At 53.2% G+C, this 15,030-nt stretch overlaps 5 protein-coding genes across 5 annotated transcripts; 2 read left to right on the top strand and 3 right to left on the bottom strand.

Annotated features, from left to right (window-relative positions):
• Window positions 1-350: 350 nt before the first annotated feature.
• KRP23_7787 (Ribosomal RNA processing protein 36-like protein) lies at window positions 351-977 on the bottom strand (the record flags this gene model as incomplete). The annotated part of the gene is made up of 1 exon (XM_067893146.1): window positions 351-977. One exon carries the CDS (start codon window positions 975-977, stop codon window positions 351-353), a length of 627 nt encoding a protein of 208 aa, XP_067744957.1.
• A 155-nt stretch (window positions 978-1,132) lies between these two features.
• On the bottom strand, window positions 1,133-3,044 carry KRP23_7786 (uncharacterized protein; the record flags this gene model as incomplete). The annotated part of the gene is made up of 6 exons (XM_067893145.1): window positions 1,133-1,522; window positions 1,586-2,293; window positions 2,363-2,475; window positions 2,538-2,670; window positions 2,742-2,903; window positions 2,967-3,044. The coding sequence occupies 6 exons, from the start codon at window positions 3,042-3,044 to the stop codon at window positions 1,133-1,135; spliced, it is 1,584 nt and encodes a 527-aa protein (XP_067744956.1).
• Window positions 3,045-6,701: 3,657 nt separating this feature from the next.
• Window positions 6,702-7,226, bottom strand: KRP23_7785 (uncharacterized protein; the record flags this gene model as incomplete). Its single annotated transcript, XM_067893144.1, has 1 exon — window positions 6,702-7,226. The coding sequence occupies one exon, from the start codon at window positions 7,224-7,226 to the stop codon at window positions 6,702-6,704; it is 525 nt and encodes a 174-aa protein (XP_067744955.1).
• A 2,493-nt stretch (window positions 7,227-9,719) lies between these two features.
• Window positions 9,720-10,226, top strand: KRP23_7784 (Adenylylsulfatase HINT3; the record flags this gene model as incomplete). Its single annotated transcript, XM_067893142.1, has 2 exons — window positions 9,720-9,894; window positions 9,967-10,226. 2 exons carry the CDS (start codon window positions 9,720-9,722, stop codon window positions 10,224-10,226), a joined length of 435 nt encoding a protein of 144 aa, XP_067744954.1.
• Window positions 10,227-10,543: 317 nt separating this feature from the next.
• Window positions 10,544-14,986, top strand: KRP23_7783 (putative phospholipid-transporting ATPase DRS2; the record flags this gene model as incomplete). The annotated part of the gene is made up of 1 exon (XM_067893141.1): window positions 10,544-14,986. One exon carries the CDS (start codon window positions 10,544-10,546, stop codon window positions 14,984-14,986), a length of 4,443 nt encoding a protein of 1,480 aa, XP_067744953.1.
• Window positions 14,987-15,030: the final 44 nt, after the last annotated feature.

The raw sequence follows: 15,030 nt of genomic DNA, 5'->3' as shown, positions 1-15,030 counted from the left end.
GGAACGTCGTTGACATCCTAGCAGCGACAAAGTTTGCCAATTTGTACGACAAGCCTCGAAAACGGCAAGCAACACCACTCCGTGTCTCTCAAAAGCATAAAATGTCGATCCCACCACGCTCGTCACTCCAAACCAAGTTAGCTCGAGCTGGTACACCTCAAATAGTTTTCAAAGGGCTTAGCTTGCAGCCGGATATAGCATATAGCTGGGTCCCAACGCTGCACAAAGTCCAAGCCAAACAACACACAAAGCAGAAGCTGTTTATTAGTACTGCAAGCAAAATACAAGGGTGAACGAGGAAGTCAGCAGGCAGAACACTACCCACCCACCCAACCGCCGGCCGCAGACTTTCATTTCCGCTGCGTGGGCAGCCACCTGTGGTCCTTGCTGGCGTTTTTCTTGCGCTTCTTGGCCATGAACTTGGACAGGCGGCCCGTGTCCTGCAGGTCCTGGAACTTGGCGTGCAGCTCGAGCTTCTTCTTGTCCTTGCGTTTGAGGTAGAAGGCTCCTTTGCCGGTGGCCACGGCCTCGCGCTCCTCGCGTTTCCGCTTGGTGAGCGCGCTGCGGATCTTGTCCTGCTTCTTCTTCTCCGTCATCTCCTGCTGGCGCAGTGCGATCTCGTGCTTGAGCTCGTCCTTCTTGTCCCCGCCCTTGGTCTTCTGGAACTGCGACTTGAGCTCCTGCAGCTCGCGCTGCTTGTACTCGTCCACGAACGCGTAGCTCTTGGCGAAAAGGTCCTCGTTCAAGCGGCCGCTCTGCGCCTCGAAGCGCGGGTCTAGCGACCGCTTCTTCTTGACGTCCACGACTTGGCGGAACCGACCCACAGCGCGCTTGGACGACAGCTCCAGAGGCTGGTTCTTGTTGGCCCGTCGGGCCGGACCGCTGGCCGACGGCGCCGGCGCCTCCTTGTGCGTCGCGAAGCCCTGCGTCTTCTGGCGCAGACGCTCCTCCAGAGGCACGTCCCGTTCGTCGGTCATTTTGCCAATTACTTTTGGACTGTGGAGACCAACCGTGGAGTAACTGAAAAAATGACTTGGCATTTGTATGGAGTAAAGTATTGATTTAGGATGAACATTTCCCGGCTTATAGCCCATGCATGCGCTTGACATGTCTTCGTACTGACGTCAATGCTCTAAACCTTTGCGTTCTGCTTGTACACGGCTGCAATTTCCGAGTACAGTTGGAGATAATGGGCTCGCGAACGGATACTGCTATGGTCTCCGGGTACCATGGCCACGTAGTTCGGAACTGCGGTACCGTTCTGACCAGCACTCTTGCCGTCCCCCACCAGCTTCCGCAACGATCGACAAGCATAGTCGAGGTAGTACGTGTCCTCAAACCCACAAATCACGTGAACTTTTCCACGCAGTTTGGTCGTCAGCAAGTCAGGCCTCTTCTCAAGAAATTTGCAGATATCATAGCGTTCCCAGTATTTTGCAACGTCGCGGTTGATTTCACCCGATATCTTGTCAAAGAGGGGAACAGGCATGCCGTCTGGCCCACGCGGACTAAACAGCGCAAACTACAGTCAACAGTGTGAGTACCAGTCCAAAGTCACAATCAAGATAAAATGCTGCAAACGTACGAAGGCATCCCATTGTCCGCCATTGTCACGACCGTACACGCGCTCCACCAGGTTCTCGTCACGGTTGCTGCACGTCACCAGTCCATTGCTTCGGCTTGTCGGGTACGGGTGACCATTTGCATCCCAATACGCGTTATCAGCCTCGTAGATGTTCACCACCTGGAACCGTGAGAAGTCGACAGGGTCAGGCGCAGAGCTCCAAGTGCCGCCAAAGAAGTCTGGGAATTGGAGCTGCAGCCACAGTGTCGCCCAAGCACCAGACGAGTGGCCGTGCAGGAACCGACCGCCAGAGGAAGGCACAGCCGAGTATTGGCTTTCGAGAAACGGAATAAATTCCGTCACCAATGCTGTTCCCCATGGCCCATTGGCATCCGTATCCGCAAACGAGGTATGACCGTATCGGAAGCGCGACCCAAGCGTCACTCGAAGCATAGGCGTCGGCCAGCGTCCAGCTTGCCACTCCTGGCCCATTTCCGAAGAAAGGAATCCCTTGGCACGTTTCGCGTACGACTCCGTCCCGGTGAACCCTTCAATGTAGTATACCGTGGGGAAATGACGGGATTCCTTCAGGGCCTCGTAATCCCGTGGCAGCACAATAGACGCCATCATAAAGACATCCTGCTTGTGGTACTGGCTCAAGAGCTCACTCTTCATAGAGATATGCTCCACCCACTCCGTCGGGGTCAGATCCATCGTTTCCCCAACAACCTGCCACAGCAAGAACCAACGTTAAGCAACCAAGAAGATCAGTAAGCAAAACTAATACAAACGACTTACCTGGTCCACCACAATCTTGACGACATTGTCTGCGTCGTCTCCGTCGAAACGCACTTCCACCGGTTTACTGTACGTGTTGCCCACACGCGAGTTCGCGTCCGGGTCGTTCACATCTGCCAACCCATCAACAGTCAAAACACTATGAAATCACCATTTTACACACACCGCCACGTACCGTGATGAATTAACGCTTGTACGAACAGTTCATTGGAGAACACGTCCAAGTTCTGCGGCACGAAGGCCAACGCCTCGGGTGTCGAGAACTCAGTGCTCTCAAACTCAATCACGTCTCCCGGCTGCACATTTCTCTACAAATATCCGACAACCACAAAAAATCACTACTAATTCATCGTGCGTATCATCCAAGTCATCAACGTACGACGTCCTTGGCGAAAAGCGGCCGTGGGGCCTCCAGATCGAACGCCTCGAAGCGCGGCTCGGGCGTAGATGCAGGGGCGAAGAAGAGGATCACGCGGCCGTCCGCGATAGGCTCCAGGCCTTCGTAGGCCACGCGGAACACGAAATTCGACTTGCGAGAGCCCTGCCCACACGAAAATTAAAGTTAGAGAACGGGAATGTCACGCTGCAATGGGCGCCGACGCACCTCCGGGTAGGAATAGTACGTGCGCGCCGTGGAGTGGCGGGAAAAGTCCGAGAAGACGCTCTCCAGTGCGCGGTTCATGGTCGACTTGGGGGCGAATCACAAAGTGACGTCAGACAAGAAGCGCGTCCTTTGACTCAGACGCTGAAGCCACGAGTGGCATGGTTTTGTCATGTTTCGTACTTAGTCGAGTGAATTACAGATCGGTTCAATTCCCGTCGTGCCCGTTGTTTTGTACTGAAGTATTGGTCAAAACTGTATTCTAAATACTATGTTTTAACGTAAATCGTAGCGATTAACTGCTATTTATTTGCTTTGCTCCCCTGTTATGAGACAACCACTATAGCCCTACCGCAAACTCTGAATTTTGAAGGTATCTTAGGACATGAGTAATACGGTACCGTTTACAACGTGGGGGTACGCTGCTACTTAAAATATAATTAAAGAAAATAAATTTAAAGAATTAAGAACCAATGTTTTGTCGATATTTAGGTATTTCACAGAATTTTACAATATTTTGGCAATCCAACGAACTTGCTTCATCGCTGGTTAGGGCTAAGGAAGAAACTGTTGGGGAGGGGGTGAGTCTGTAATAGAGAGTTTTTGCAAGCTTGTCCATTCCCATTCCCAGACATTCTCAGAGGTGTGACTACAGGAGATCAAAACTTCGTTTCGCGTTTCCCAGTCCCAGAGTGGATCAGCTTATCAAACAGCATATTATGCTTTATTGAAGGCTCAAGATGAGTGCGTTGCTTTCATTCACTCCTGAACAAGCGAAGATGACGGCGGGACGAGGTTGTCCTGCTGTGCTCCCTGCTCGATGATGCTGGATGCAGAGAAGCCATGGTTCTTGCAGATGTAGCGCTCTATTGCTCGCCCGTCGAGCGCCCAGTCGTTCCCAATATCCGCTTCTGTCTCACTGCTACGACGGATGTGGACGCCGAGTTCGACTTTCGCTTCGACGTGGCGGGCATATTGCTGCTGGCCTCGCTGTTCAAGCTGCCCGAGTGGGTGATAACGAAGCACCACAACCGTGTGCACAAGACGGAAGCTTTCTGCATTCTACTACACCGCCTCAGCTATCCCAAGCAACTAGCGGATTAGCGGACATGCGCAAGACTTTCTTACGATCAGAGGGCGCGCTCAGCCGTATATTACTGCACATGGGTAAGGTTACATTGCTGTATGCTTTGGGAAGATGGCACATTATTCTAACGCTCTATTAGTTGATGTGCGGTTTGATAGATATGAAGAAACAATTTACTTTCACAAACATGTACTTCAAAGACGTATTGCTGTCTACGCTGATGCTATCAACCGCAAAGGCTCGCCCATGACCAACGTTTTTTTGCTTTATTGATGGAACAAAGAACGCACTCTGTCGGCCATCCTCACGCTCTGGACGCGCCGAAAATATGCACCGCCAAGTGTATTCGGGTCACAAGCGTGTTCACTGTCTGAACTACCAGTGCGTAACAACACCAGACGGTCTGGCGCTTCATTTTTAGGGTTCTATCGAAGGACGGCGCCATGATGTCACCCCACTGCACGAAAGCAAGCGTGGCGAGGTCGATGAAACCTTTACCGCCCAGGGGGGGGTCGTATAGCGCGCTCCAGGAATTCCCCCTCCAAGATTGAAGGGGGAAAACTTGTAGGAGTCAACAAATATCCAAGATCTCACCGCGAAGCGAAACCTTGGGTTCTTGGTGGCGTGGGTACCTTGCGGAATCCCTGTCGGCTTGTTTGTCTTTGACGAAACGGCACTTCATCGAGCTTGTGGCCTTGAAACTGTGCCGAGCGTACGTCCACTATAGGATGCACTCTCAACGACAGAAAGGCAGAGCGTAGTCTGGATTTTACACCCAGAGTATCGGAAATCCAGGATGCACCTTTACCCAAGATGCACCCCAAATACCAATAGCCAACAAATACAGAGTTATATACAATATAAATAGCCGTCACTTATTCTTATCGACCCTTGGACGGTGGCCACTCGCTAGGCTCACTCGAGTCTTACAATTCAGACACCTAGTCAGTCTGAACACTCGTATAAAACGCGCACCACTCTCAATTAAGAGAGAAACTATCAAATACTATAGTCAGTCGATACACACAGCAGTTAAACAATCAATTCGGGGGACAACTGCTAATCAGTCACCTCGAATACCAAGGGAATATGAAATGGGCAAACACCAGCACGCTAGTGACCCAACTAGAATATGAAATAGATAGGGTGCCGGAGCGCCTCTGGTCACCACCTAACTGGACTTGATGTTATGAGGTGGAGATGCCACAGACGACCCGTCCTTAATGGTCGCAGCGCCCCTTGCTGTATCGCGGTCGTAGTCTTGGGTCCTCCGGATTTCCATCGGCAGGCTTGGCCGAATTCACTTGCGCAGTACGGGGTAAAGCAAACTCTGTGGTTGGCTGTAAGCCTTAAACTATCAATTCTTTCTTGATCTCGGCTCTGGGTGATTTATCTTGATTTCACCATGGCTTGGGTCAAATTGTCTTCGCATCAGTATGGTCTGGGTACATTGTCTTCGTAGCTTCAAAAGTGTCGACTCGACAGTTCTGCTGGGTTCTTTGGCGGTAGTTCAATTGCGTTTCACTTGATGGTGTACCACTGTCTTCGAATTCAAATAGTCAGTGGTCAACCGTCATGATTCTGGTATTCTGGAGTCAGGATTTTGGATTCAGGATGTAATTGACATCCAGACTCTTGGGGCTTCCAGCGCACGACTTGGGTGTTGGTAGTGGATGATCTTTGTTCAGTATATTTAGTAGTCGCTCTGAACCACAGCAAGATGAGGTACAATCTGAGATACGTTCTCAGCTGCGCTTTCCGCCTGGGTTTAGGCACTCATCGTAAGGGAAAGTCCGGGGGCTGGACATAATGCGGGTTTACAATCGTGGATTTGTACACATCCAGGATACGGACTTCCAGCCAGTTGGGTCCATCTGTGGTTAGGCGTAAGATCTTTCCATAAGTCAGTCGCACTTTTTTACGTCGCCCGTGTCGCACGGGTACAGCCGAGTCACATTCTCCATTTCATCCAATAGTATCCATGCTCGAAATTTTAGACCAGAGTCGCGACGGCGGTGCGTCACAGAAAAACCAGGAACACTTCGTGTCACAAGCTGCTGGACTACTTCGAGTAGCACGAAGAGAGTACGCTGTCTACGGTGATCCTGCTTACGGTATATCCCGGTACATTGTATCAGGTTTTCGTGGTGCAAGTGCATCACCCAGGGAAAAGGAATTCAACAGTGCAATGAGCTCTGTTCGTGAGAGCGTGGAGTGGTCATTCGGTAGATTGAAGACACTTTCGGCGTTCATCAACTTCAAGAAGTCCAACATGACCAGACTAAGTCCTGTGGGGAAGTACGTCATGATTTCAATGGTCATGACTAACTGCCACTGCTGTTACTACGAGGGAAATCAAATTAGCTCGTTCTTCTCATTATCACCGCCCACGTTGCAAGTTCATTTAGCGTTGACTTAGCTAATCATGCAATAAACGCAGCCGCTATCTCCCTACTTGCTGCGCATCGCGTCCATCATGCGCTGCGTGAACACGTCCAGCAACTTCGCTATGCGTTCGTTCTCCTCAGCGCGGAGACGTGCTAGCTCTGCTCGATCTTCAGCTCGCTCACGAGCGCGACCCAGGCGTTCTTCCGCTCGTTCTTCTTTCCGAGCTGCTATGTCGCGCTCCTTCATCTCCATCATGGCCGAAGTTAGGTGGGCGAGGCGAGCATACTTTTTGGAGGGGAGACATCCTCAACTGCAGCCGAGGTCTGCTCCAGTCGTTCCATGGCTACTCGGCTAGCCACGAGCGACGCTTCCTCATCTCGCTCACACTTCTTCTGCTCTTCCTTCTTCTTGCATTCCTTCACCAGCGTTGCATCATCTAGAAGCTCTACTAGCTCATCTAGCAAATGGTCTCTCTCTGTTATCTCCTCGGACACGCCAGAGAGTAGCGCCACCTTCTTCACGGTCTCGCGGTGAGTTTGAACGAGCTGGTTCATGCGCGACTGGGCATTCTTGCCACTGAGCTTGCTACGTGTAACTCCTGGCGAGACTACCAGTATTGCTGCAAGACTATCCCAGTGCTGCATGACCTTGCCTCGTGACTTGTCAAAGGGGTGGTCAAGCAGCACTTGGCTCAGCAAAGCGACATCGTCTTCTTCACTGTAGTTATTACGGCGCGGTGGGGCTATCGAGTGGGGTGGCTCAGTGAGAGGCTCCAAAGCAGCACACATTGCTGGTGTGAGGTCGAATCGTAGGTAGCAACTCTGGGAATGGGAAGGCCCCCACACATTTCCGTTTTCTGTGGGTGGTCGAGCAGGTTTCCCACAGAAGTGTCCTTTTTGTGTTTGGCTTGTTGTGGGAATAGCTATGGGAGCCGCAGCGAAAACTCTCGAATATAGACCACCCCTCGGAAGGCTGTTCAATGAGGTCCTACACGATTTTTAAGGCTGGATTTTGGCTTCGATTTCAGGATTTGACTGCCGCGACACCCGTCCTTTATAGTACCGTCAAGTGTCAAATAATGACCGTCTAAATTCTGTTGCAGTAACATCGTCCTACACTCCCGGACAGAATATTACGGGAACCGACATTTTTTGCTATAACTTTTTTTCTACTGGGAGTTGAGGCTTGCTGTTTAGATATGTGCTGTAGGCACCCTAGTGAAGCATAGTTACGAGTAGAAGTTTGCGAAGTTCGAGCTGCGCGCTGCGAGGGGAGGCTCCCATACAAAAAAAACATTTGTGGACCTGGACACAATATACGGCCAGCCAGACCCATACAAACATTAAGTCAAACGTCATGAAAAGATTGTGTCATATAGTAAATGCTCTCAGAACCACCAGTCCACTGGCAAGCTGCTGACGCTCCCTGCTCGACCACCTTGTGCTCTCACTGTCATTCCCCAACCGGATGGGCAGAGGACCATCGCTGACCAAGGCGTAGCGCGGACGGATCCAAGGATTGAGCGAGGGCGGCTTCAGCATCCGAGCTATTGCCGAGAAGACGAAGCGCTCAAGGGACTGCGTGCAGAGAGCTCTGAAGACAGACTCGACGCGGCGTCGTACAGCAGGCCGGAAGCCGTCGCTAACCAAACGGCAGACACGCCGCATCGTGCGCAAGGCTTCCACCGGGGACTACAGCTCTACGCGTCTGAAGGAGGAGCTTTCGTACTCGTGCACGGCTCGAACGATCCGCCGTCTTCTGGCTGGCGTTGACTGGCTGGATTACGCCAAGATGGACAACACCCTTCCAGCACAAGCAATCGTTTGGATTGGGCCCAAGCGGATGATTGTACAGCCTGACATGTGGCCCACAATCGTCTTCTCTGACGAGAAGAAATTCAATCTCGATGGGCCAGATGGCTTTCGCCATTACTAGCGTGACATACGGCGGCCTACCAGACAGACTGTGCGACGGCAGAACGGTGGGGGGTCTGTAATGATTTGGGGGAGCTTTAGTGCAGACGGAAAGTCGAAGCTCGCAGTTCTCCAAAAGCGACAAGCGTCCGAGCACTACGTGTACACAGTGTCGGAGTACATAATCCCGTTCGCGCACCTCCATCATGGCGTGGGCTACATCTACCAGCAAGACAACGCGTCTATCCACCGCTCCAAGTTCACGACCGCATTCTTCGAGGAAGAAGGTATCCGCGTTCTCGACTGGTCTGCCTGCTCTCCGGACTTGAACCCAATGGAGAACGTGTGGCCCATGATGGCTCAGATTGTCTATCATAATGGCAAGCAGTACGACAGCGTTGCGGAACTGACAGCGGCTATTTATGCGGCGTGGGAGGCTGTTGGCCTTTCCACAAGTTTTGTCCGGTGTAAAACATCGTAGTTCATTAATGGGCATATGTGCATGACCATCCGCTCATCCAAAAAGGGACGAGGAGAGGCGGGTCTTAAACTAGCTTGGCTTTCTTGTCTTGGTCGAAAGCTGAATTGGGAGCTCGCAGTGGGTGGCTCGCACATGATATGTGTTCCACATCATTATTGTACCCATTAGTGTAAAACACCATTTCCTCTCGTGCCTCCAGGAAATGAACCTTACTTATTTGCGCAAGCTCATAGACTCGATGCCAATACGCTGCATCGAAGTCATCTCCAAGCAAGGCAACACAACGCCACTAATAGCAAATTACACAATCTTTTCATGACGTTTGACTTAATGTTTGTATGGGTCTGGCTGGCCGTATATTGTGTCCAGGTCCACAAATGTTTTTTTGTTGTATGAGAGCCTCCCCTCGCAGCGCGCAGCTCGAACTTCGCAAACTTCTACTCGTAACTATGCTTCACTAGGGTGCCTACAGCACATATCTAAACAGTAAGCCTCAACTCCCAGTAGAAAAAAAGTTATAGCAAAAAATGTCGGTGGCCGTAATATTCTGTCCGGAAGTGTACAGCGTGGTCACTGTGGTACGCCTACATTGATCCCACGAAGTTGGGTCGTTGACGTCGAAAAGTGTGCATGCGGCTGCAAGTTTTACACCAAAAGCAACACGGCGGCAGCTACAGTGCTGTAAGCAAGCGTCAACACATGTCCAGCCTTGGCGAAGCCCTAAATTGGCCTAATCATTATCATTAAGATGTGAACTTCTCGTTTCATTCGCCGAAATCAGCGCCAACCGTGGACGGACCGATCGGTCATCGCCGTTGACGTGACCAGCAATTTCTGCGCCTAAACAAACAGCAAACGAGCATTCTGCAAAAATCCAAGTATCCGACATGGCCCCCGTCGCGTACGACCCGGAGAACGTCTTCCTCAAGATCATCAAGGGCGAAATCCCGTCCTTCAAGCTGTTCGAGACGGAGCATGTGCTAGCCATCCTCGACGCGTTCCCCGCCGTGCCGGGCCACGCGCTGCTGCTGCCTAAGGCCCCGGGTTTCGCCACCGTCATGGGTATTTATTTACCAATTGTCCATCTAAAAATACTAGGATGAAAAGACTAAACTGCGTGACTTTGTGGCCCAGACATGACGCCGGAGGTGGCGGCCAACGTGTTCAAGGAGCTGCCACGCCTGGCCAAGGCCGTGCAGGAAGCCACGGGCGCCGACGGCATCGGCATCATGCAGAACAACGGCCTCGCGGCCGACCAGACCGTGTTCCACGCCCACATCCACGTGGTCCCTCGCTTCACCGGCGACGGCCTCATCCAGCTGCCGGCGAGCCAGGGCATGATCACCAAAGAGGACGCCGCAGCCATGCAGGCCAAGATCCAGACCAAGCTCTAAGGCTGCCGGCCACCATTTTTCTGTGTCCGGACCACGACCAAATCGCACGTTACCTGAGAAGAAAAAGCTCTTGGCATGTTTACCCTCGTTCGTATATTTAGGCTTGCCGTCACCGTCCCAGTCGGAAACAACCGCGGCGGTCGTTATTCCCTGTGACTAGTGCGTGGGTGTATTTCGAGCAGTGTGCACTGACCCTGTTTCATTCTCCAAGAGCCAACCGCCCGACCAAAGCCATTCCGGCCAGGAGTGACAACGGCTTCTAGGATTGGCAGGAGCGTACCGAACTCGCCCGCTGAGGCAACCCTCATACTGCGAAAATGAACGTCCTGGAGTCGGTCATCGGCTCGAGTGCTGCACGCGTTAGCGATGTGTCGGTCGACGCCGAGTCCTCGTACAGGACACTGCAGGTGAATCAGTCCCCGGTGGCGGCATCGAGCGGCTGGGCGCCAAAGATGCTGGCGGAGGCCGCGGCAGGCCTCGGGTCGTCCACGATGTCCATTTTGTCTGCAGTTAGCGACGGCGCTGGAGGTGATAACAACGGAGCGTTGGGTCTTGTAGAAACCAGCGCGCGCTGCATCTACGTGAGCAACGCCGGAGAGAACGAAAAACAAAAGTTCTGCAACAATAAGGTGATAACGGCCAAGTACACCAAGCTCAACTTCATCCCGCGGTTTTTCTACGGGCGGCTCTCGCAGGTGGCCAACTTCTACTTCTTGCTGGTCGGTGCAGGCCAGATTATCCCCGAGATCTCGTCAACGCAGACGATCCCATACCAGTGGATCGTTCTGATGCTCGTCTTGTCGATTGATGCCATCTTCGCCGCTATCGAAGACCGCGGTCGGCATGTAGCGGACGGCAAAATGAATGCTCGTGTCTCGCACATTTTCGATTTGGACGAACCCGATTGCTTTCGTGACGATACCTGGCGGAACGTCGCGGTGGGGAACATCATCAAGATCGAGAACTACGAGGCGATTCCAGCGGATGTGCTCTTGCTAGCGGTTTCTGAGCCGGACTCGAATGCCCCCACGGGTATTTGCTTTGTAGAGACGAAATCGCTTGACGGTGAGACGAATCTCAAGGTCCGACAAGCACTAAGCTGTACGTTTTCGCAGCTCAGCGACCCTCGCGCGCTCGCCCAGCTTCCTGGCCGTGTGATTTGCGAAAAGCCCAACCACGATGTCAATACCTTCTCCGGACGCTTTGAACCGCACAGTGGACATGCAATCCCGATCGACCTGAAGAACGTGGCGCTACGTGGTTGTGTAATTCGAAACACAGCATTCGTTTATGGACTTGTCCTGAATACGGGCGGCGATACCAAGATCATGCAGGCCGGGTCACACACTCCTCCCACCAAGATCAGCAAGATCATTGCCATCGTAAACCGCGGCAACGCCTTGCTCATGGCAATCCTCGGTTCTTTGTGCATTCTTGGTGCTGTGCTGTGCGCATTCTGGGTTGCGGAAAATCGCGAAGGCGCCACGTACTTGCACCTCGAGAACCTAAGCGGCGTAGCTCCTTTCCGCAACGACGTTGTGGGTGTGTTGATTTATCTGGGCTACTACTGGATCCTGGTCGCCTCGTTCGTTCCCATTACGCTGTATGTGACCATCGCCATTGTCAAGACGTACCAAACGTTTTTCTTGAATCGCGATCTCGGAATGTACGACGAAGTTACCGACACACCGGCATTGGTGCGTAACTCGGATCTGAACGATGACCTTGGCCAAGTGACGCACATTTTCAGCGACAAGACCGGCACGCTCACAGCTAACGAGATGGACTTCCGCAAGATGAGCATTCATGGCGTGTCTTACGGACGAGGCACCACAGAAATTGGCCGAGAGGCTACGCGGCGCCTTGGTAAGGATTTGTCTGCCAGTGATGTGCTAGCGGACAATACTCCAATTCTTGAGAAGACGAACAATGTAAACTTCCTGGACCCGGCCGGAGATTTGGAGCGAGACAGCGACGTACGTCTGCACCCGGAGCAGGCAGCACGCATCCATGACTTCTTCGTGCACCTGGCAGTCTGCCACTCGGTTGTGCGCGAGACGTTGGCAGAAAATGACACGGGTACAGGCTTCTCGGCTTCGTCCCCAGACGAGCTCGCACTCGTGTCTGGCGCCAATTACTTTGGCTATTCGTTCCGTGCTCGTCGGAACGGTGAAGTGGCCATCGTAGTCCCTGGAAGACGTGAAGAGGTGAGTTATGAGCTGCTGGAAATGGTCGACTTCACTAGCACGCGCAAGCGAATGTCTGTGGTCGTGCGAACGCCTGACAAGCGTGTCATGCTGCTCACGAAAGGTGCCGACTCCGTTATCTTCCCCCGGTTAGCTCAGTCGTCAGATTCATCGATTGTAGACACGACACTGATGCATCTCGAACGCTATGCAACCGAGGGTCTACGGACACTTGTGATCGCGCAGAAGGAACTATCCCCGGAAGTGTACGCTGAGTGGTCTTGCGAGTACGATGCAGCATTAGGCGATTTGGAGCAAATGGCAATGCAACGGCGCGGTGAGCCTAATCGTATCGAGGAGCTTGAGGAGCAGCTGGAGCAAGGATTGCAGCTTATAGGCGCTACGGCTATCGAGGATCGTCTGCAGGACCAGGTCACGTCCACGCTGGGAGACTTGGCGCGAGCAGGCATCAAAATCTGGGTGCTCACTGGCGACAAGGAGGAGACGGCCGTGAATATCGGCTTTGCATGCCAGCTACTCGACAATGACATGGAACGCATCATGATTAACGCCGAGACTTTGCCGTCAGCCTCGGATCTCTACGACATGCTGCTGTCTCGCTGTGTTGAAGCTCGAAAGCGTACGGAGCGACAGGCGAAAGGAGCAAAAGAGGAGTCGCGGCCCCAAGCCATTGTGATTGACGGCCGAAGTTTAACGATGGTTTTCAGCAACAACGTGCTCTCGGAGCTGTTCCTTGAGGTCTCCCAGCAGTGCGTCTCCGTCATTTGCTGCCGCGTGTCCCCCAAGCAGAAAGCGCAAGTTGTTCGCCTCTTCAAGTCGAATCTGCACGGTTGCCGCTCGCTCGCCATTGGAGACGGCGCAAACGACGTTGCCATGATCCAAGAAGCGCACATTGGCGTCGGCATTTCGGGACACGAGGGGATGCAGGCGGTGAACGCAAGTGACTTCGCTATCGCTCAGTTCCGTTTCCTGAAGCGCTTGCTACTTGTCCACGGCCACTGGAACTACCGGCGCATGGCGAAGCTGGCGCTGTATGTAGTGTACAAGAACATTTTGCTGTTCGGTACCGAGTTCGTGCTGGCTGTCCTGCCCCAGTGTGGGTCGTCCGGCACTCTGTACTTCAACAACATGTGGATCAACGGCTACAACGTCTTCTGGTCCTCGATGCCAATCGGAATTGTGGCAATCACGGAGCAAGAAGTCCCCGCGCGCATCGCAGAGCAGTTCCCGGGGCTTTACCATGTCGGCGCGCAGGGCGAGTTGTTCAGCTTTCGTATTTTCGCGCAGTGGGTGGCCGAGGCACTGTACGAATGTATCGTGTGTGGTTTGGTGCCGGCCCTCATCATCGGTGGACCCGTGGATTCCATGGGGAATGGTTTCTCGCGTGATCTCTGCGGTGCCATTGCGTACTGCTGTCTGATCAGCGTTGGTTGGGTCAAACTCGCGCTCAACATGGTCACGTGGAACGCGATCACGGCATTTGCGTTCATCGCCTCGATCATCTTCTGGTATATCTCGGGCTACGTCATTGCAGCGTCGTTCCCCTCCTCCGTGGCCGACACGGCGTTCCCGCACATTTTCTCGCTGCCCGAGTTCTACTTGGCAATCTTCCTGTCTCTCCTCTTGTGCCTCGGACGCGACTTCTTGTACAAGGCCTACAAGCGGGAGATGCATCCCGAGTACTACCACATTCTCCAGGAATTCCACAGACGTGGCAGTCAGAACCCGGAGAAAGCTCGCTGGACGCCACCAGAGCTCAAGTACGAGCGCTTCCAGGCTGATCTAACCGAGGGAAAGCCGCGTTTCGACTTGCCGGAGCAGCAGGCGCCGCGAAACCAGCGCCAATCTCAAGCGGATCACAAGGTGTACACTGGTTTTGCATTCTCGACCCAAGTCTTGGAGGACCGGTTCCTGAATCCGTTACGCGAGATGGTGCTGCCTGTAAGCCAGGTTGCAAATGCCATCGGCAGGGTGCTATCGCCTAATGGGAGCCCCACTACCCGTAACAACCCCGACAGCCCGACGCGGCGTGAAGCTCACGATGAGCCCAAGACGTTTGAAGAGAAGATTCTTGCGCAGCCGATCGAGGAACAGGCCGTGTACGAGATTCAGCGCTTCCAAGTCTTCACTGGGTGGGGGTCACTTCGTCCTGGCCACCTTCTCATCACGGATCCGCCAAAGTTCACGAACGCTCTCATGACGGATGGTGCCGGCGTTTTCGATCTCGATCACTGGGTTGTAGACCCAGGTTTCGGTGGCTCCGATCAGTGGCAGTACGCCACCAGGTTCAAAGACTTCCTGCGCGCACAGCAGAAACTGCAGCAGGACGCATCAGAAAGCGGACCTCCAGATCTGCAGACCCACGCGAGTGGCCTTGACCCAGACTTGCAGGAGCGCCGTCGTATCAAGAAGAAGCTCAACAGGCTTGTTGGACGTAGTGTGCGCCGTCGCCGATGGGTGCGCAAGGAAAAGCTGCTTGCTGAAGCTATAGAGCGCGCCAACATCGCCTTGGCAGCACCAGATCCGGGGACGCCGCCACCTCAACCTCAGTAGGCTGTATTACTTGCATATTAGGCCAGCACACAATCTATGGCTGC

Source organism: Phytophthora ramorum (genome assembly GCF_020800215.1).
Source record: "Phytophthora ramorum isolate Pr-102 chromosome Unknown Phyram_PR-102_s0006, whole genome shotgun sequence".
Lineage (NCBI taxonomy): Eukaryota > Oomycota > Peronosporomycetes > Peronosporales > Peronosporaceae > Phytophthora > Phytophthora ramorum.
The sequence above is the reverse complement of the archived record's forward strand: the minus strand, read 5'-3'. Positions and strand labels throughout refer to the sequence as shown.